This window comes from Propithecus coquereli, unplaced genomic scaffold (assembly GCF_000956105.1).
Source record: "Propithecus coquereli isolate 6110/MARCELLA unplaced genomic scaffold, Pcoq_1.0 Scaffold47, whole genome shotgun sequence".
NCBI classification, from domain to species: domain Eukaryota; kingdom Metazoa; phylum Chordata; class Mammalia; order Primates; family Indriidae; genus Propithecus; species Propithecus coquereli.
Genome location: NW_012150507.1, coordinates 7,337,545 through 7,357,631, shown reverse-complemented (window position 1 = coordinate 7,357,631; position 20,087 = coordinate 7,337,545). Strand labels below are relative to the sequence as shown.

Here is a 20,087-nt window from a genome sequence, read left to right as displayed (position 1 = left end):
ACATAACTCAATCTTTCAATAATTTATTGAGCTTCTACTATGTCCCGGGCTCTAAGTAAGATAAATACTTAGATACTAAGTAAACACATAAATAATGTCAGACAGCGATTAATGCCCTGAAGAAAATGAGGCAGGGCACTGAGAAGAGAGTGGGCTGGATATCTTACGGAGCCCCTCCAGAGCCACTGTCCACACCTGGGGGAGTGACCGATTTGCACATCATCAGAGTCCCTTGTCCTCCTGCTTTGATCAATGGGGCCTGTTGGCAGGATACTGCAGGGAGGGAGGAGAGAGAGGTGTGGGTCTCTGTGTACTGGCTGTATCCTGACCACAGGTTCTTTTCATATAGCCTTCTGGCTCTTCCTGCGTTTCTTTTAGGCTTAGGGATGGCAACAGCACTCCATTAGCTCTAGCTCCATGGTTTTGTGCCATTTTCTTGTGGTTTCCCTTTACCCTGTCCATGCCTTTATACCATTCTTCTCAAATTATCCTAATTTGTGTGTGTTCATCTGCTTCCTGCTGGGACCCCGGTGTCTTTATATGGGTCACCTGGAGCAGGAAAAGGGGTAGCAACTTTGGATAGGATGATGGCATGAATGACTGAGACCAAAATGACAAGAAGGCACCAAACTTCGGAAGATCCACAGGGAGAATCTCTAAATAGGAAGTGCAAAGGCACTGAGGTGGGGAGGAGCTTGACATGCTCAAGCAAGGGAAAAAAGGTCAGTGTGGCTGGAACATGCTAAGTTAGGGAAAGATGAAGTCAGGGAGAAAGGGAGGCGCCAAATCCCAGGGAGTTGGAATTCTTAGTGTGATGGGAAGCCATTAGAGGGATTGAGCAGAGGGGTGATAAGAACACTTTGTAAGAACACTTTGAGTATTATGTGGAGAACAGGTGGGCAATCACCACACCAGGAGGTTAAACAGGAAGCTAATACAGTAGTTCAGGCAGAGCCGGCGGGAGCTTAGACTAGGGTGGTAATGTGGAGATGAAGAGGGTGGATGGATCAGGATTATATTTTGGAGGAGGGACTGACAGGATTTGCTGATGGGTTGGATGTGGGAGGGTGAAGTTTTGAAATGCCTGTGAGAAATGTCAATTGACTGGTCGAATGTTTACATCTGGAGCTCTGAAGCCATAGCTCGGGATAGAATCAGAGTCTTCAGCCAGAGGAGTGGATGAGATCACCTGGGAAGAAAAAGGAGACGGCAAAGAACATAGATTGACAGTGACCACGGATCTCACCAAATGCAGACCCACCAGCCTGTGATGACTCGGTCAAAAGCAGCTTTGGTGATGGGTGTGAGTGTGTCTGAGTGTGTTGAGGAGAAAATGTGAGGTGAGGAAGGGGAAATAAGCGTACACATTTCTTTCAACAAATTTTTCTGAAAGGGAGACAGAGAAATGGAGTCAAAGGCAGAGAGGAATTTAGCTAAAAGATGCTACGGCATATTTCTATACTGACAGGAATGATCCAACACAGAGAAAGAAATTGTGTGTATATGTGTGTGTGTGTGTGTGTGTGTGTGTGCGTTAGGAGTCCAGCGGACAGAGAAAGGAGGCAGAACTTTGATTTCACAATTCTTTGCTGGAAGAGAGAGAATATTTAGAGACCGTGGATATTCTGTGGGCTATTTCAATAGCTATGTCATCTAATATGGGTAACGTAACTGGCAAATATTTATTCGCTGAGCACCATATGCCTAGGTATAGCTTCAGAAGATTACAGTCTAGCTGGGACAACATGTAATTCATAAAAACTAAATATTAATTACCGTGGGTTTTAGTGTGAGTTCCTGGAGATGGGGAGTGCTTCAAAGAGAAGGAAGTGGAAGTAAGTGGAAGGACAGGCACAGTAAGAAGCCAGCACTTCTCAAAATGTGGCCGGGGGACCCTGGGAGTCCCTAGGATCTTTTCTGGGGTCTACAAGGTCAAAATTATTTTCTTAATAATATAAAGACGTTATTTGTCTTTACCCCCTTTCTTTCACAAGGGTATAGTGTGGAGTTTTTCAGAGATTACATGCTGTGTGATAAGACCACAGATGGAACACAGAAGCAGATGTCAGAATCCAGCGGTCTTTTATTAAGCCAGAAATTAGATAGATTTGCAAAAATGTAAAAAATAACACTCTCCTCACTTTTTTAAGGGGGAGACATAGCTATATTTCATACAGATACGCTATCCAATTTAACATGTAATCAGTTTTTTATTATTTCTAATGAATTAATAAATATGTAAACATTGATCAGTTTTAATATTGATACAGTAAATATCAATAGCTATAAGCAACATAAACAAAAGCTCTTTGGGGACTTTTGATCATTTAAAAAAGTATAATGGGATCCGAAGACAAAAATGTTTGGGAAGCTGAGTGTTAGAACCATATATTGTGATTCAAAATTTTGAGAAGGAAAGTATGCGACAAGGCATTTCAGGAAATATTGAAAATACCAATTCTATGGATTACAGTAGTATGTTGCATATTGATGAAATTAGAACAAAGTATTTTTAAGTTTTTTTGTGCTACAGGACCTAAAATATTGCATAAAAAGGAGAAAAAATGGTCTCTGCCAGTTTTTGCGTGAATTAGCAAAAGCCACCTCTTCCTCCAGCCACTTTACTGCCATCTACTGCAAAAAAAAAAAAAAATTGTAACATATACAAATGTATTAGGACTCTGGTGTGCAAGATGTCCCTTATAGTTATGTAGTACACAGCTGACTGTGGCAGCCTTGAATGTCAGCTGGAAGGATTCTGTGGCAGCAGTCCTCAACTGCTCTGATACCAAAAAGTTTGAGAACCACTGGCGTGAGCAAAGGTGTAGAGGTGGGATAGAGCACAATGGGTTCAGAGAGCAAGAATATAATAATGATAGGAGCAGAACAGAAATTTTGTGTTAGGAATAAAAAATAAAGTTTTAGGCAGAATAAGGTCAGACCATTGGAAAACCTTGACTTTTGAGGTAGTATACAGTAGATAGTCGTTGAAAGTTCTTAAGTGGAATGCTAGCTGAAAATAGAGTTTGGGAAGCTCAGAGAAGCTGGTTGGCAGGATGCATGGATGGATATGGATGGATGGATGGATGGCCGGCCAGCTGAGAGCAGGGTGGTCCTGAGAACAGGAGATCAGGAAAGCTGGCATCAAGTATCTTGATATAGTCTCTCTTTTGCTGTAGACTATTGGAAAGGGGTGGGGGGAATAGGACTGTCCTATTACATAATAATCATCGAATCTAGCTTTTAGACTGGAAAAATGAATTTCTTAGTGATTGCCGTGAGTCTTTTCAGTTTTCTAAGAGTAATGCTGAGATTTCTGCTCTATTCCTGAGAAAGGTATGGGGTAACATTTGATTTGCAGATAGCTGGCAAAGTCTGTTAAGAACAATCTTAAATTAAAGAAAAATTTTACTGTGCTGCCCTCTTCTGGATATTGCATAATTGTCTAAATAATTCTTCCACGGTGTTCAATTAGTGTGGGCTGAATTGTCACTGAAAAATAGGAACTCGGCTACAAAAAAAGAAAAAAATGAAATCAAGGTAAAATACAAAAATAAACCATAAAATATGCAAACTTAGAAATATTTTTCCAACTTTTTATTTTAAAAATTTCTAACCTACACCAATTGCTAACATTTTACAACTCCTCCCCCTTTTTCTCTCACATACACATATGCATGTGTATATGAATTTTTTTGTCTGAATGTAAATTTTACATTAGCTTCCCAATAATGACATTTTCCTACATAATCCCAATACCATGATCATACCTTTTAAAATAAACATTGATTCAATATCATTGACTATACAGCCCATATTTAAATTTCTCTAATTGTACCAAAAAAATTGTTTTTATAGCTGTTTGTTATTTAATAATTTGTTTTAAAAATATGGATCAAAGCTCACAGACTACATTTAGTCTATTTTAATCTAGTCTAATTTAATCTACCTGCTGCTTTTATTTGTTTTTTCATGACATAAAACTTTCATGAAGAGATCAGGTTTGTTGTTTTGTGTAATGTTCTATGTTCAATATTTTTTCGATTGTTTCCTCATAATTCAACTCAACTCACACAGTTTTGGTGCACATACACAGACACAGACACACACATAATGTGTACTTCTTACTACATCAGGAGTCACATAATTTCAGGCTGTCCCACTATTGCTAATGCTAAATGGGGCCACTTTTAAAAAGTGGCAACTAACAGACCTCCATTGGAAGATACCAGTTTCCCTTTGCACTTAATAGTAATCTGTGAAGTGAGACTCTATGGCTATGTGAATATCCTGTCTTCCAACAACATATTACTATATGATTTCAACATCAGTGAGGATGCTTGCCTGAGTCAATTGTTACATTGAGGTTCGCAAAATGATGCATTTCTAATTCTATCACCCTGTGTATATTTATTCAGTAGTTTCTTAGCTGGTATTCTTCTGTAAAGAACAGCTTTCCTTTTCCCACTCCTGCCCTCTAGCAATCACGGTGGACTCATGGATCTTTTTATATCAGTGTGTTAGCATTATTATTTCATTTGATGTTCAAAGTGCCCCAAATTTGGTGTGTTGGAATGCTACGTATGCATATTTTGTTATATGGTAATTGGGCTTTAGTGGTAAGCATTTCACATCAGTGCTTCTAATTAGACAATAGTTTTCTCTTCAGAGGTTAGCTCTCTAGCATGTACAACCAGCATCTCCAGTTTTGTTCATCTCGTATCTTAGAAGACAAAAGTCTTAGATCCAATTTCCCAAAGCTGAAATTCCCCTCCAATTTTCTACTTTCCTTCTTTTGTTTTATAAGCCTAGACCCAGGTCAGAGGTCAAAAAGTGGCCAGCCCAAAAATGAGTTTTGTCTAGCTTACAGTTCTTAATAAAAAATTTAAATTAGTTTCCAGTGTTTAAACATCAGGAAATTGCACCTAAAATCCAAATTTCCAGCTTCTCTTGGAAATTTAGAGGCTTTGGCAATACTGGGCTTTCATTCTGATATGGTAACCATGGCCCACCCTTGGACATGAACTTGACATGAACTGTCAGGTCTGCCCAAAGTCTTGCTAGGGACACTTCTAGTCCCACAGGTGTTTCAGTCTGGAATCTTTGGGTCATTCATTCTCACACACACACACATATTGTGCATCCACTTTGTGCCAGGTACTGTTCTAGGCCATTTACAAGGTTCTCTTATAACAACATTGTTGCTTTCTTTTTAAAGATGCAAAAATGGAGGTTCAGAAAGTCAAAACGGGGGTTACGTGGCCAGTAATTGGCAGAACCACACATAACCCAGGTTATATCTCAGGTTCTGTAGTCACTGGGTCTATCATCATCACTTACTTTAAAAGGCTCATCTTTTCCTCCCTTATGCCAACTCAACCTGAGATTTATGCTTACAGCATAACTTAAAATTGACAAACTTAAAAATGTCATCACATACAAAGATGGCCATTTGTATAAGTTTCCATTAGTCATGGTTTTCTCCAATGACTGTATTTCATACATTTTGTTTTGTAACAAATGAATTACATCAGTTCCTAAATATGATAAATGGCATTTCCATAAGAGCACAATACCTCAACATTTTTTCTGGATTCTACCCAACCTGCAGATTGGGTAGAATAATAAAATTATTAATATCATTTAAACAGAATCGAGGAGCAATAGAAATGATTCTTAATTTGAAGCAAAAAGCTTTTCTCATAGTTAATATTTTTCTGAAGTGACAGAAGTGTACCCTTTCACAAAACTATCCAAAACTTATTTAAAAGATGCACATTTTACATCAAATTATACAGACACTTGAAAACAAACTGAGAGCTAGAAAATGGCTCTGAACCCAGTGACATTAACTATCTTGCAGGGTTGGATCAAGCTTCTCAGTAAGTTTGAGCATGTGAGAAATGATTACAGAGCAGAAATATGAAGGATAAAAACTGGGAAACAGCAACACATAACCACAAGGCACAACTGGAGATTAAACCTGTGGGCTAGACCAAGTGTGTTCCTTGGTGCAGTTTGAATTGCAGAATGATGGAAATTGCCCCATTTCCCTCATATGTAAAATGGAGTATAATCACTGTGCTCCAAAGCATGCCTGACAAATATTAATAGTAGCTGGTGAATAAATCTTTCTCTTCCCAACAGTGCAACCTTAGAAGACTGTTTTTATGCTTTCTTATACCACATGATATAAAGAGAGCTATGTGAACAGACTCAATTAAGTTTAATCTATGCCATGTGGGAATAGCAGTATTTATATGAAAATATATAACATGTCATACGATATACATGATGGATTGTTAATCATACGAATCATAAGAAAGCTAAAAAGATTTTTAAAAACTAATTTTTTAAAAAAAACTTCCCTTTTTGTCAAAAAGTCCTTAAATATTGATAGTGGGGGAGGCTGTCAGTATGTGAGGGCAGGGGATATACAGAAAGTCTCTGTGCCTTCCACTTAATCTAAAAAATAAAGCCTTTTTTTTTTTTTAGCACTTTGTAAGTACTTATTCGATAAATGAATAATGAACCTCATTTAAGTATTTACTATTTGGAAACCAATTTATGAGAATACTTTATAATTTTATTTATTTATCCACCAATGCACCTGTTTTTTCTAAATGGTGACTTATTTAAACAGGCACCAAAAAAGATGCTTCGTACTACACAAGATAAATTCAGCAAATTAATGCATATATTAAAGCATAAGCAAAGCATTGCCTTGTTTATTTTTTTCAATTTATTTTTTTTAAATTTCAGAATATTATAGAGGTGCAAACATTTTGCTTACATATATTGCCTTTGCATCGCTCAAGCCAGAAAAAAAGTCTATTTTTTTAAAAGGCTCTTAGCTGTAGTGAGGGCAGTCCGGCAGGGGTTGGGGCCCACAAAAGAAAGGCAGCTGAATTGGGTGGGGATCCAGGGATTGGTTACAAGGGGGAGGGAACTGAGGAGGAATCAAGCAAGTCAGTCAATGTATGGAGAATAATTGGAGCCAGGGTTCTCACAGCCCGAGAAGGCAGTTACAGATTTGGAAAGTTTGATTGAACTCTGTTGGTGTCAGATCGGAGCTGGAAGATTGGTCTGAACTCATGGTTTTTATGTGTATATGCATCTGGATATGAGTATTTTGCATATGTCAAAACTGTGTACACTCATACATACACTCTAGCTCTACCAAGAGGGCCTGGCCTGGGAGCAGTGACACCCAGTAGCAATGAGCGTATCTAGCACCCAGGTCTTGGTTTTTAAGTGCCATTCTCCATCAAAGGAATTCAGGCTCTTTGGGAAAATGGCTGATCCCCAGGGCCACAGCAGACAGGGCACAAGATGGAGCTGAAAGTATGGAAGTGTTTAAGAATGGTAGCTTGCCAAGGACAAAGAAGCTAGCTCTCAGAAGTTCCCACTGGCCAATGTGAGCAAATATATGACACATGATAAAGTAAATGGGAGAAGAGAAAGCTCTTTCTTGTATCAAAATGCCAACTAATACAATATATTAATAAAAGAAATGAAGGAACTGGAAGATCGCTATTTGGCAACCATCAGAGAAATAATTCAGGCAAGAAGGCTAAGAGCAGAGAGCTAATATTGGATGAGAAACAGGATATTCATGTAGTCTCAAAGTATCACCCCCCACCGAATACTTACTATAAAGGTGGATATTAATTATAAAGGGAAAGAGTAACTTTAAAGTGTCAATCACAGTTAATATCACTGATGTTAATGATGGGACAAACTGACCTCTATGCTTCCTGATATGATTGATGCACTGAGAGCGCACAGCCCTCTGTGATTTTCCTGCCAAAAATGCATATTCTGAATCTAATCATGAAGAAGCATCAAACAAACTCAAATTGAGGGTATTTTATAAAACAATCTAAATCTTGAAAAAAATTAAGGCCATGAAGGACAAGGAAGAACCATGGAATGCTTCTGGCTTTTAATGAAACTGAAGAAACGTGACAACTAAGAGCAACGTGTGATCTTAGTCTGGATCCTCTTGCTATAAAGGACAAAACTGGGAAGCTGACAATACTTGACTGGGGTCTTTGGGTGAAGGGTATACAGCAGTTCTTTGCCGTATTCTTGCTAACTTTTATACAAGTATAAAATTATTTCAGAATAAATAAAAGTAACAACTTTTGTTCAAAAACTTTTATTTACTATAAAGACAAAAACACCAAAATAGGTACAAATACTATAAAATCGGTTCAATGGGGTAAAAATTTTAATTAAAATATCTCGATATATTTAAAATAACAAAGGATACATTTAAGCCAAATTTTCTTAACCCAGAGATTTTTTTTGTAACATTTGCTTACACAGTAAGGTGCTAATAGAAGTTAGCCCTTAAGCCCTGGAAGTCTTAGGAATCATAGTCACACAGCAAATATAATTTCATTGTGAAAGTGAACTTTGGTAGAAGAAAAATCTATAGGACACCTGAGGTAGTAGAAACTGGAATAAACAGCAGTAGACGTTATTTACAACTTGAGTACCAAATAACATTAAGAACACAAAAATAATTACACAATACAATTTTCAGTCCAGCTTTGATCCAAAGAAAATAAGAATATTACATCACATTTGCATTGAAAACAAAACAAAAAACAAAACACCACAATTACCAGCAAGCTGAGGGAAATGCAAACAAACTCAAACACAATGGATTTTGACATCTATAGAGAGTTTGAGTTTGAAATGTGGTGGTGGGCATGGTGATCTACAAAGTAATACTGATTAGCTGAGGTTCCTCAGTTTATACAGTTTACATTTCTGTCAGACACAGTATTAATCTGACCGATGATCTTCCAGTACATAAAATGGCAAGAGTGCATCCTTTAAAGCTTGCACATGAGAGACTTGGAAACAATCTTATTAGAATTGTGAAAATTCTAAGTAGTCAAAAAAAAAAAAAAAAAAAAAAAAGAAAGAAAAAAAAACAGAAAGTCAAGTAGGACACATTTAGAGCTACCAAACTTCACATTTCTGTGCTATTTTTAACTCTTCAAATATCGCCAATCTTCCAAAACAAAGGAATGTAAAATTTCACTAAGAAACATACACATAAAAAACAAACTGCCTTTTAAAAATTATAAGCAATATATCCCTGTAAACTTATCTTGTAAGTTATTTTACTTCCAATTTGTGTTGTACATTTTAAATGTACCTCTATATAGCTTATTTAGTTTATCCTGAGTCTTTGAGAATAACCAATTCTATTTCACACTGGCTTCTGAAGAGTTAAAACTATTATAAAATCTCAAAGTTGCATTTAATAGTTAATCAGTACTTGATTTAAAAGACTCACAAAAAAAGGATAAAAGAGCTACCATTTTCCTTCAGGATTCCATGCATCTGAATTCAACCCTAGACTAAAACCATTAGATAATTGTGCAAAATCCAAGGAATTAGTGAATAAATGATATTCAATCACTTTTTTTTCTGAACACAGTTTCCAAGTTTGAATCAAATTTATTGTTTAAAAACATTATTAATTGGTAGTTGAATAATTAAGCTAAATTAAGTTAATTTTTCTTTAATTATCTATCAGCCAGGCCTACTGTGAAGAGATGGTGCATGGGAGAAGGAAAATAGCAGTTCCATGTTATCATCAGTGGTGATGGTGAATGACGGATCGTTACATACAGCGTAAGACCTAACTGATGTGAAGTTTCCTACAGTTGACAAAAGAAACCAAAACATTAAAAAAATTCAAATAAATTTCAAGGTAATCTTGATCTTGGTTGTGAGCTGCATCACAGAGAACAGTTGATTTTCAGTTAATTTATATTTAACCTGCACAATAAGAGCAGTGAATGACTCAAATGTAGGTAGTACTTTATTATATTCCAATTTAAAAAACAAAGTTAAATCTGTATTTAAAAAACTCTTGCAATAGCAAGATACTTAATAAACTCTAGTTCACACCTAGTTCTATTTTTTTTTTCTGGTTTGAAAAGATCACCTCTCCCTGAATATTAAACAAAAATGAAGGTGAAATGAAAATACAGAACCGTAACTTCCAAAAACGAAATGAATGGGCCAACAGTAAAATGCACAATGAACCACAATTGCCCAGGCAGTTAAAAAAAATAAAGGTCAACTGTGGGTCATAAAGAAGTTATCAACTTTTAAAAATATATGTATTTACTGCTACTCATAGCATACTCTGACCTAAAAGAGGCAGATACTGATTTTATAGCCAGTGACAAAAAAACTGAACGGAATTGCAGAACCCCCTGCTTGTGATCACTATATGAAATGGAAGAATAATTGAAATATTAAAATAGATCCTGAGCCCCTCAGCTGCTAATATTGCTGAAAAAGTGCTCCAAAAAAAATAAAATTATGTTTTTGCTATTTAGTCATGCAAACTTCACTATTTTGCTGTTCACCTAGGGCCAGTTCTTGGAAAGGCACGGTTTACAGTTCCTGCACAAATTGTGGACTTTTGCATACTGAGCTTAGGTACAGATCATGATTTGTCAATCACATACTTAGGTAAGGGTTCCCCACTGGCCTCGTTCATAGCTGTTCAGTGGCATGAAGGCCAGTAGATTATTGGCGTGGTTCCCCACAAAAGTTTTTTTTCTCTTGTTGAGCATCCTGTCTCTACTGCAGTTTATTTGTATACTTGGCTACCATGTGGTACGGAAGACTGGATGCTTCAGTAGCTCTCTTGACGGAGGTCTGTCCTGAGGTTGAAGTTCTAAACAACGCAGAGCCACATCTCGTAGACCGGGAGACAGATGTGAAGGGATTGATGGAGCAGTAGTTGCACTAGCAATCTGTAGGAGAAAGAGCCAGAGCATTGGTGCTTTCCACAATTGGAACGTCTGATACAGAAGCACATGTGCATCTACTTAATAACCTTATGGTGCATCCTGAACACAGACTGGAGCGCAAGCGGGAGGACTTTCTGCTATCAAGAAGTCTATGGAAAACTCACCCACTGGATGGACGGGAGGTTTCCTCTAAGAATCCTCCAAATTTTAGGATTTTACAATTTGAGCAAATCGATCCTATTTAGATGGATCTACAGTTTTTCTTATTGTCTAAATGAACAAGGCTAAGATCAAGTTAAGGAAAGCATTGACTCAAATGAATTCTGCTTTCCGTGTATTCAGTCTCTGAGATGGTTTGTCCTTTTTGGCATATTTTGTATGTTTTCAGCACAGAGAGCTATTTAGAGTGAGAAAGAATAAAACTGGCCAATTTAGTACATAGAAAACACAACTACAGCATTACTTTTTTTCTTCAGTGTTGGACAAATTCTAATTCTTAGCATCAAATACACTATGAGGAACCTTTTTTTTCTTTTTGAGACAGTCTTACTCTGTCACCCATGCTAGAGTGCAGTGGTGTCATCATAGCTCACTGCAACCTCAAACTCCTGGGCTCAAGCGATCCTCCTGCCTCAGCCTCCCAAGTAGCTGGGACTACAGGCATGTGCCACCACGTCCGGCTAATTTTTTCTATTCCTGGTAGAGATGGGGTCTCGCTCTTGCTCAGGCTGGTCTCAAACTCCCGACCTCAAGCAATTCTCCCACCTTGGCTTCCCAGAGTGCTAGGACTACAGGTGTGAGCCACCACAGCCAGCTTCGAGAACTTTTTGATAAACAGGTTTTAAGTCCAAATAATTTAAATCCACCTACTCACTCCTAATCACAAGAAAACCTTCCCCCAAATATGGACTGTGCCAATTTGAAAGTCTTTCATTTATTTCTAGGGTTTCACCAAAACTCTGAAAATAACATCAAACTTTCAAATTGATCCTGGCCATGGATATTTATTGAGTGACTTCTGTATAAGACTCTGGAAGGAATAAAAATGAATCAGACATGAATGGCCTTCAAGGAGACTTAGTTTGAAAAAACGAGGTAAGATAGGAACATAAACAACTATGAGACCAACAAAGAAAGTATCAGACACAGGGACATACTAAAGTGCTATGAAGTCTGGAGAAGGAACAGGGGAACGTGAAGGAACACTTGAGAAGGAGGAGCACTGGACGTGAACCTTAATGAGAACCAGAACCAGGTGGAGAAGGGACATGGGAAGGATGGAAGAATACAGGAAAAGGGCAGTAATACAAACCAGGTACTGTTAGAGGTGACTGAGGAACCTACATGGTTTAGGGAGGACTGGAGGAACTCAGGGCAGGTGGGAGTGACTGTGTGGGCTAAGTGCTTGCCTGAGGCCCAGAGGTAATTTTATCTTCGTAATCATCCCATAATGTAGGTGCTATTATTGTACCTATTTTACAAATAAGAAAATGGAGAGTAGATACAAAAAGTAATTTTCTTACGATCACATGGCCAGTAAGGGGTAGAGCCAGGGCTTGAAACCAGGTCTGTATGACTCCAAAGCCCATGCTTTTAACTATCACATGTCTACAAAAGCTAAAAATCTCAACCATTACACTACTCTATGGTAGAAATGGAGAGAATGGATCTAAGAGTTGTAAGAAGGTAGAACTGAATTTGGCAATTGACTTGGGTGTGAATTATTTTAATACAGAAAATAGCAAATCAGATATAAAAACTTTTTGAATCATGTAAAATGCATGAAGAACTTCACATTTTTAAAGTGACGGGTATATATATGTACATAGTTCTCCTAGAGACAATGCTTTGGTATTTGCCGATTCAGTGTTTGCAGCGACTTTATAGAACATAACTACCTCAAATAATGGTTGACAGTTAGGGAGAACCCATGAGAGTTTGCCTCCCGCCTATTTTAGCATAAAGAAGTAATTTTTTTTTTTATATAAAGAAGTTAATTTTTAGCTCACAATACCTTAAATATCAAAGCAAGATGATTGGAGTGTTTTTCTGCATTCCAAGGTGGTTTTGCACAAGCCATTTCTATAATGGCACAGCCAACACTCCACACGTCACAGCTCCTACCATACTGTTGACCTCTTAGTACCTAAAATAAATCAGAGTTAAGTTGGAAATATGACTCAATTAAAAAAGAGAAATTCATTTTGTAGTTATAGGTTCTAGTTTTTTACTTCAGGGCAAAATAGTGGTACAAACAGCAATTACACAGACTCACTGATATCTGACTTATTTCATTAACAAGCTTAATTTTTTGTGTAGCACAAAAATAGTTTGGAGAATTGTGAGATTCTGAGGAAGAGTCATATCACAGAATTTTGCTCTTACTAAATTATGGGGCAAAAGGACAACAGATAATCACTACATATGACCTTGAAGAGTTACAAGCACAATGGAAGAAGCTGAGTCAGAAGAGCAATCAATGCTTAAACTTCTTCCACTACTGCAAAGACCTGACTCTATGTGTTCATCTCCCTTTGGAATAGAGAGGTAATGATTTTTTTAAAAATTTCTATTATGTGCACTGGGTTTACTACAAAACAATTACTATAAATTACTCAACAATTCTTTGTTAGAAATAGCCTTTAAGCAAATCTATTAAAACCTATCTTTTTGAATTTCGTGCAGAAGATGGAAAGGTTGGGACTAGGGTCTAAAAGGAAAGCGATTATTAAAACCTTATGTTTAGGGCTTGTGGACATCTAACTGGTAAGCACATACCGGATACCACTGCAAAATCATTTGCTATAATGCTGTCATGCAGAAAGATTTTTATCACACTCAAAGCTGCTTCTCACCTCAGGTGCCATAAACGCAATTGTCCCCAATAACTGGCCCTGAAACTCTCCTGCACCAGTTCCTTTTGACGCCAACCTGGCGGCAGCTCCAAAATCTGCAATTCTTAGTCTCTGACCTGTGCTGTCAATTAGCAAATTGGCACCTGTCAAACACAGCAAATGACCTTATATATTAAAAATGAAAGGACAGATTAAAAACCCAGTAAAATATTACTAATAAAATAGGACAATGACAAAAGAAAGAAGTGGACTACATGTCGGAAGTTCAGAGAAAGCTACTCTATCTTCTCCTTTAACTTTATTCCTGCTACATACACACAGGTCCCTCTAGTATATATAAAATCTAAAGCCTCAGAGGGAAAGTCTGAAAAACAAAGTAGTAAGGCATAAGGAGGTCAAGACAGAGATTTAGTGAAACTTTAAAGAAGTACTGAAAATCTTTAATATGATTTCCAACAAAATCTTTCTCCAAAATTCAAATTTTAGTGTAATTTACATTTTAAGACAAAGTTTTGTTGAAACATACTGATCCAGATCATTTCAAACTATATGCTGTAATTTAATAAATATAGGTTAATAAAAAGCTAATGTCATAAAATTACTTCAATACATTATGTCAAATACCATCTATACAGATTCATGACAGAAAATCATAATTGCTCTTAATAAACTGAACTGCAAGAGATTTGAAAGAATTTTTCTTAAAAGAAGTTTATGATATCCCAATTATCCTAAATAAAACCAGGAATAGAACTTTCTGGGAGTCAGTATATCATGAGGCCAAGACAGGGAACCAGGAAACTTGGATTCTCTACTTTCTGCCATCAACTAGCAGTACAACTGTGGAAAAGTCACAGCCTCTCTTGTATTGAGTATACTTTTCTATAAAATAAGGAAGGCAGATTAAATGACCTATGCGGCTCCTTTCAGTACTAATATTCTAGTAATTTGAGTTCCTCAGGAGAAATAATCCCATATTTAGAAACTTAGGTTAGGAACTATTAACAAAGGTCCAAATTTTAAAATCACATTATTTTCTTAGATAATAATTAAAAGAATCCCTACCTTTGACATCTCTGTGAATGATCTGGTTTTCATGGAGATATGAAAGGCCACGAAGTAATTGTTCAGTATAGTTAATAACTACTGATTCTTTGAAGGCTCCATATTTACTCAGCAAATGGGCCACAGATCCCCCTATAAGACAAATACAAAACAGAAACAATTATCACAAACTTAAGAATTAAAATTGTTTATTACACTTTGGTTCCTTAAAGCTTGCACTGCATGAACTCACATTTATATCTGAAATGTTAAATTTATAACCTGTATCAGAAGTACAACTGATTTAAAAACACATTCCTTTATCATCTTAAAACTCTATTAAGTAGAAGACATTTTTACAGATCCCTCATGGAACTGGTTTACTGGAGGACCAAGATTTCAGAAAGCTTTAAAAGCGTGATGAAACTATTTCTCAATTGTACAATTCACTTCTGTCTTCTTAACCAAAATATACAAAATGCCTTTATTAGTGACTTAAGTACTAACAATGCTAACGTGTTGTTTAGCAGAACGCAAAGAGAACAGGAGTAGCAGCCAGAAGATCCGGAGCTGGCTTCATTTCCTACCATTTCCTAGCTCTGACCTGGGACAAGTCACAAATGCAATAAGCCTCATTTAAAAGTGTTTATAAAAGTTAGTCTATCTACTCTGTACATCCTTATGAAGACCAACAACAGATAATGTACTTAAGAACTGACTGGTAAATAGAAATGCACTCTTAAAACACACACAAATCTATTTACCATATCTCAAGTCATTTATTTTATTATATATATTGTACAGTACAAAATAAAACTCAGTCTGTATCTGTTTGAGCAGATAACAAGATTCAACTTTATACTTCAGTGCTGGTTTACTTGTATGAGGTTTAAGTTATATGTTGATTTTATTTTTTATTGTTATGTTAAAACACTTCCTAATCTGTCCAATTAATGATGACCTCCTGGAAAAATACGGATCTTATACATACCAGGCATAAAAAAAAAAATCATTCTTATAAAACAATGCTACCCAATCATTCAAACACACTGGAGGCAGGCCCTTCGGTTCTGACCTGGCAGAGGAATTACTCTTAATTCTAAGAAAAAACTAGAAGCACAATGGGAGATAACAGTGAGTGGTTCAAACTGCTGGTCGATCAGAAATGTGAACATAAGCTGTGGAAAGCAAGGTTAAATGGGTATGAAGAGACCCAGAAGATCTTCCAGAAAATAAAGGATGAAAAGAGCCCAGAATGGTCCAAATTTTTAGGATTGATCAGAAAATTTGTCACTGATTGCAATGCAGTGGTTCAAAGGATTAGAAGCTGCACTTGTTTGTGTTGAAAACGCCCATGGAGCAGGAAAAACCGCAGGCAAAGCTGTGTTAGGTGTTGTAAGTAAAGTGTTCAACCAACCTAATGCCAAAGCCAAGGAGCCAGGCGTAGAGATTTGTCTCAGGTACCTAGAGATTGAGAAAGGAGAGGCTGTGCAAGAAGAGCTCCTGAAAGGCCTGGACAATAATCCCAAGATCGTAGTAGCCTGTGTAGAGATACTGAGGAAAGCCTTAAGTGAATTTGGTTCCAAAATCATCTTAAGCCAATCATCAAAAGTGTTGCCAAAGCTCTTTGAGTCTCAAGAGAAAGCTATTCGAAATGAAGCCAAACTAATTGCTGTGGAGATTTAAAGATGGGTTTGGGATGCTCTGAGACCCCCGCTACAAAATATAAATTCTGTCCAGTTGAAAGAACTAGAAGAAGAATGGGTCAGACTGCCAACAGGTGCTCCTAAACCTAGCAGGTTTCTTTGTTCCCAACAAGAACTAGAAGCTAAATTGGAGCACCAGCAGTCCACTGGTGGAGACACTGAGGGAGGTGGTGATGATGGTGATGAGGTGCCACAGACAGATGTTTATGAGCTTTTGGAAGCAGTAGAAATTCTTTCCAAATTTCCCAAAGACTTTTATGACAAAATTGAGGAAAAAAATGGCAAGAGAGAAAAGAGGCCCTAGAGGCTGTAGAACTACTAGTGAAAAATCCCAAACTGAAAGCTGGTGATTATGCAGATTTAGTAAAAGCATTAAAAAAGAGACATATCAAAAACAGGGAAATGGTGAAATGGAAGAAAGAGAATGAGACTGAAAAATAGGATACAGACTGATCCCTTTTCCCTCCATGGTCTCTTCTCTGTGTTGTTTAAATCAAGTAATCTCATTAATTACCCATTTTTTTCCTCTAATGCAAATAGCAAAGAAGTACTCATTTTGAAATTCAAAAAATGAAAACACACTGGAAAAATTTAAAAGGTAGAGGTAGTGAATATTTTACTTATATTAAATGAAAGACAAAAACAAAGTATTTGTGGTTCATACTAGTATATTAGGGGCAATTTGTTTTTAGAAACCCAAACTATTTAATAAAAATAAATGTTCATTAAACTGTTTTTCCTAAATTTAAAAGCAGAAAGTTAAATCCATGTACTGTTATTTGTAATTTAAAACATGAACACACCTGCCATCCACTCAATGAAGAGATTATAATTGCTCTTCTCACACGTGGCTCCCAACATCCTAATGATGTTCGGATGATTCAGATGGCTCATCATTCTTATCTCTTCTCTCAATGCTTCCACCACTTCTTCTTGTTCAGAAGATGTGTTTCTGACATATGTCACCTGTTTCAAATAAACATGTTCACAAAGGTTTGTAAGTTTTCACTAAAAATCTGATCCAAAATGGACAAATCCAAATTAGCTTACACATGAATAGCAGATGGCATTTATGCTCACGGATGCAGTGTATACTTAAAAAAAAAAAAAACCAAGTCAGACTCTTTTAGACAAGAATCTCGCTTAAGCAGCAGTGAAATATCAGAAAAATGACAAAAAGTTGGGATATAGCCAATATTCCAACTCTGATGCTAGAGTACAAATGAGAAAAGCCCAATCATGGGAAAAGAATCAACATGACTAAAAATGAAATCATTTTTCCTAATGAATATCCTGATAAGCATGTTAATTATAAAAAGTAAACCACAGGAACCCCGAGATGGCACTGCGCCAATACACTGCTGAAAGTATGAAACTACACCTTTAGTAACTATAAAACCCAAAACAAACAAAAAACCAAAAAAACTTTTACGAGGCTCATCTTGACACTGTATTTCACAATTGTGCTTCAACTTTTAATAATAATAATAATAGAATTCATGATGTTAACCGGTGCTTTGGCAATGTCTATTTTGAAATTTAGGTTTCTTAAAGCTTAAAAAACTAAAGCACATACACATGAACATATCCTTTATTCTTTTTACTTTCTCATGCTTCATTTTACAATTTGAATCATTTCATTTATATGCTCACTAGATATTTACCTGTTTAACAGCCATTAATGTTCCAGTTCCCACATCTTGAGCCTGATAACAAGAAGAAAATGCTCCAAGGCCTATCTGCTGACCTTTCAGCCATTCCGTGTCTTCTCTGTAAGGTTGTTTTGCTTTGGTATGTCCTGGGAGAGTCTCTGGTGTCTACATATTAAAAGAAAGCAATCTTTTCATTATTCAGTTAAAAGAGTAAGATTTTGTGAAATTAGCCTGGCAAAATATTACTTTAGTTCAGTCTGGCTTCCTAAACCACCTATAAACTTGACCTCTGAGTGGATGGTGTTGGTGTCCAATGTCAAATGGAGAAGTAATCACCATTATAGAATCAACCAGAAATGCCTTTGAAATAGGCAAGGAGTATTGTTGTTTAAATGATACAAACATTATTGCGGTATAATTAATGATTCTATGTGAAAAACTTGCTTGTAATGATTAACTCATGTTAAAAGCAGCATTTCTGAATTAGATTCATTCCAGCATGATCCAAGGAAACTCTCTAACCTCTTAAAAATCTATACTTACATCCTGTTGAATGATGATGATATCTTCTCCATTCTCAACCTGCAGCTGAGGGACTACGGGGAGGGCATCCTGAGACGCTGACATTGCCATGGCAATTGCTAAAGCTTCTTCCTCTTCAGCTTCCATCTTTTCTTTACACTTCTGATTGTGATTCACATCATCTTTGTAGGTATCATCATTTTCAGCCTTTTCAGGAGAGAGGACAGCAACTTCTGACTTAAAAGTTACCGTTGTATCACTTGAAGGCATGGATGCTTCAAGAAGGTCCTCAATACTGGAGTTGAGCTCCGTATTGACATCTAATCTGCATTTCTCCTCTACCGGGGTGAACACTGTCTCGTCACTGGGTATAATAGCATTACTACTACTATTGCTACTGCCAAAGCTGTCATCACATTTGGTACTGTTCAGATCAAGTGTCATGCTGTTTTTTGAGGCATCTCCCTGTTTACTTGTACTGCCTGGGGTAGGTCGAGATGGCTTTGGCCTGTGTATATTACTGGAGGGCAGGGGTCTTGACTGAGTAAAGATTGGAGAAAGTTTACCCGAGTCTTTGTTTTCAGGACAGTTTCTCTGGAACTGTAGAGAAAACTTGCGCTGTGTTTGAGGAGATGCAGAAGGTATTTTGCAGGGAACGAATCCCTGAGGTCTATGTTTAGACACATCTGTTACAGTGCTGGCTGGCAAAGGTGGGGCCGCTGTACAAGAGGCTGACTTGGCTGGGAATATTAACTGGGAATGATGAGATAAGGGAGAGGAGTTCAAACACTGACTGTGGGGCCTGCCTTTTGTTTGAACCATTGGCTTTGGTTGCTCTGTTGTTGCTGCTAAACTAGGAAGTCCTACTGAAATGCTGGCCAGTCTGTCAGAAATGTCCTCTGAACTGGCACTCAATTTTGTAGCACATAATCCTTTTCCAGTTTTCTCTAAATGGACTGTGTGCTCAAGAGAACCGTTCTCTGTGGTTTCTGGACAGCTGTTAGGGACAGACGCCTGCAAAAAGCTGTCCTGTCGACCACCCAAAGTGTCTTCTATGCCCAGCTGGATGGCCTCGGCGATTTCCACCTCATCCGCAATAGCCATCAAACGGCGACGCATCCTGGTGAAGTGAGTGGAACTGGAAACGCTCAGCATTTCTAACAGTTTTGAAAACACATGGGGTACTGTGGTAACCATTCGTGCAGAACTCAAATAGATCCTTCGGGAAAGTTTACCAACCATTGAGTGGGAATTATCTATGGACTGCAAAGCAAAGGTCAAGAGGGACAGCAGCTTCTTATACCTGAAACAAAAAAACACAACTATGAGACAAAGTTCAGATTGCTGAAAAATATAGTAAATTTAAAAAATGGGGTAGTGGCTCACGCCTGTAATCCTAGCACTCTGGGAGCCCGAGGCGGAAGGGTCGCTTAAGGTCAGGAGTTCAAGACCAGCCTGAGTAAGAGTGAGACCCTGTCTCTATTAAAAAAACAGAAAGAAATTAGCTGGACAACT

General features: G+C 37.3%; 1 protein-coding gene and 1 pseudogene across 1 annotated transcript in view; one reads left to right on the top strand and one right to left on the bottom strand.

Moving 5' to 3' along the window:
* Positions 1 to 8,145: 8,145 nt before the first annotated feature.
* The window catches only part of MAP3K1 (mitogen-activated protein kinase kinase kinase 1, E3 ubiquitin protein ligase), a 76,552-nt gene continuing 64,610 nt past the window's right edge, over positions 8,146 to 20,087 (bottom strand). Inside the window, exons 14-20 of the mRNA XM_012655318.1 lie at positions 18,594 to 19,875; positions 18,063 to 18,215; positions 17,202 to 17,364; positions 14,714 to 14,845; positions 13,649 to 13,791; positions 12,808 to 12,939; positions 8,146 to 10,796 (exon numbers count right to left, since the gene is read on the bottom strand). Of these exons, the coding sequence (XP_012510772.1) occupies positions 10,647 to 10,796; positions 12,808 to 12,939; positions 13,649 to 13,791; positions 14,714 to 14,845; positions 17,202 to 17,364; positions 18,063 to 18,215; positions 18,594 to 19,875 (2,155 nt within the window). The 3' untranslated portion in view covers positions 8,146 to 10,646. The remainder of the gene's footprint in view (positions 10,797 to 12,807; positions 12,940 to 13,648; positions 13,792 to 14,713; positions 14,846 to 17,201; positions 17,365 to 18,062; positions 18,216 to 18,593; positions 19,876 to 20,087) is intronic.
* Positions 15,814 to 20,087, top strand: part of LOC105819136 — a 4,430-nt pseudogene continuing 156 nt past the window's right edge.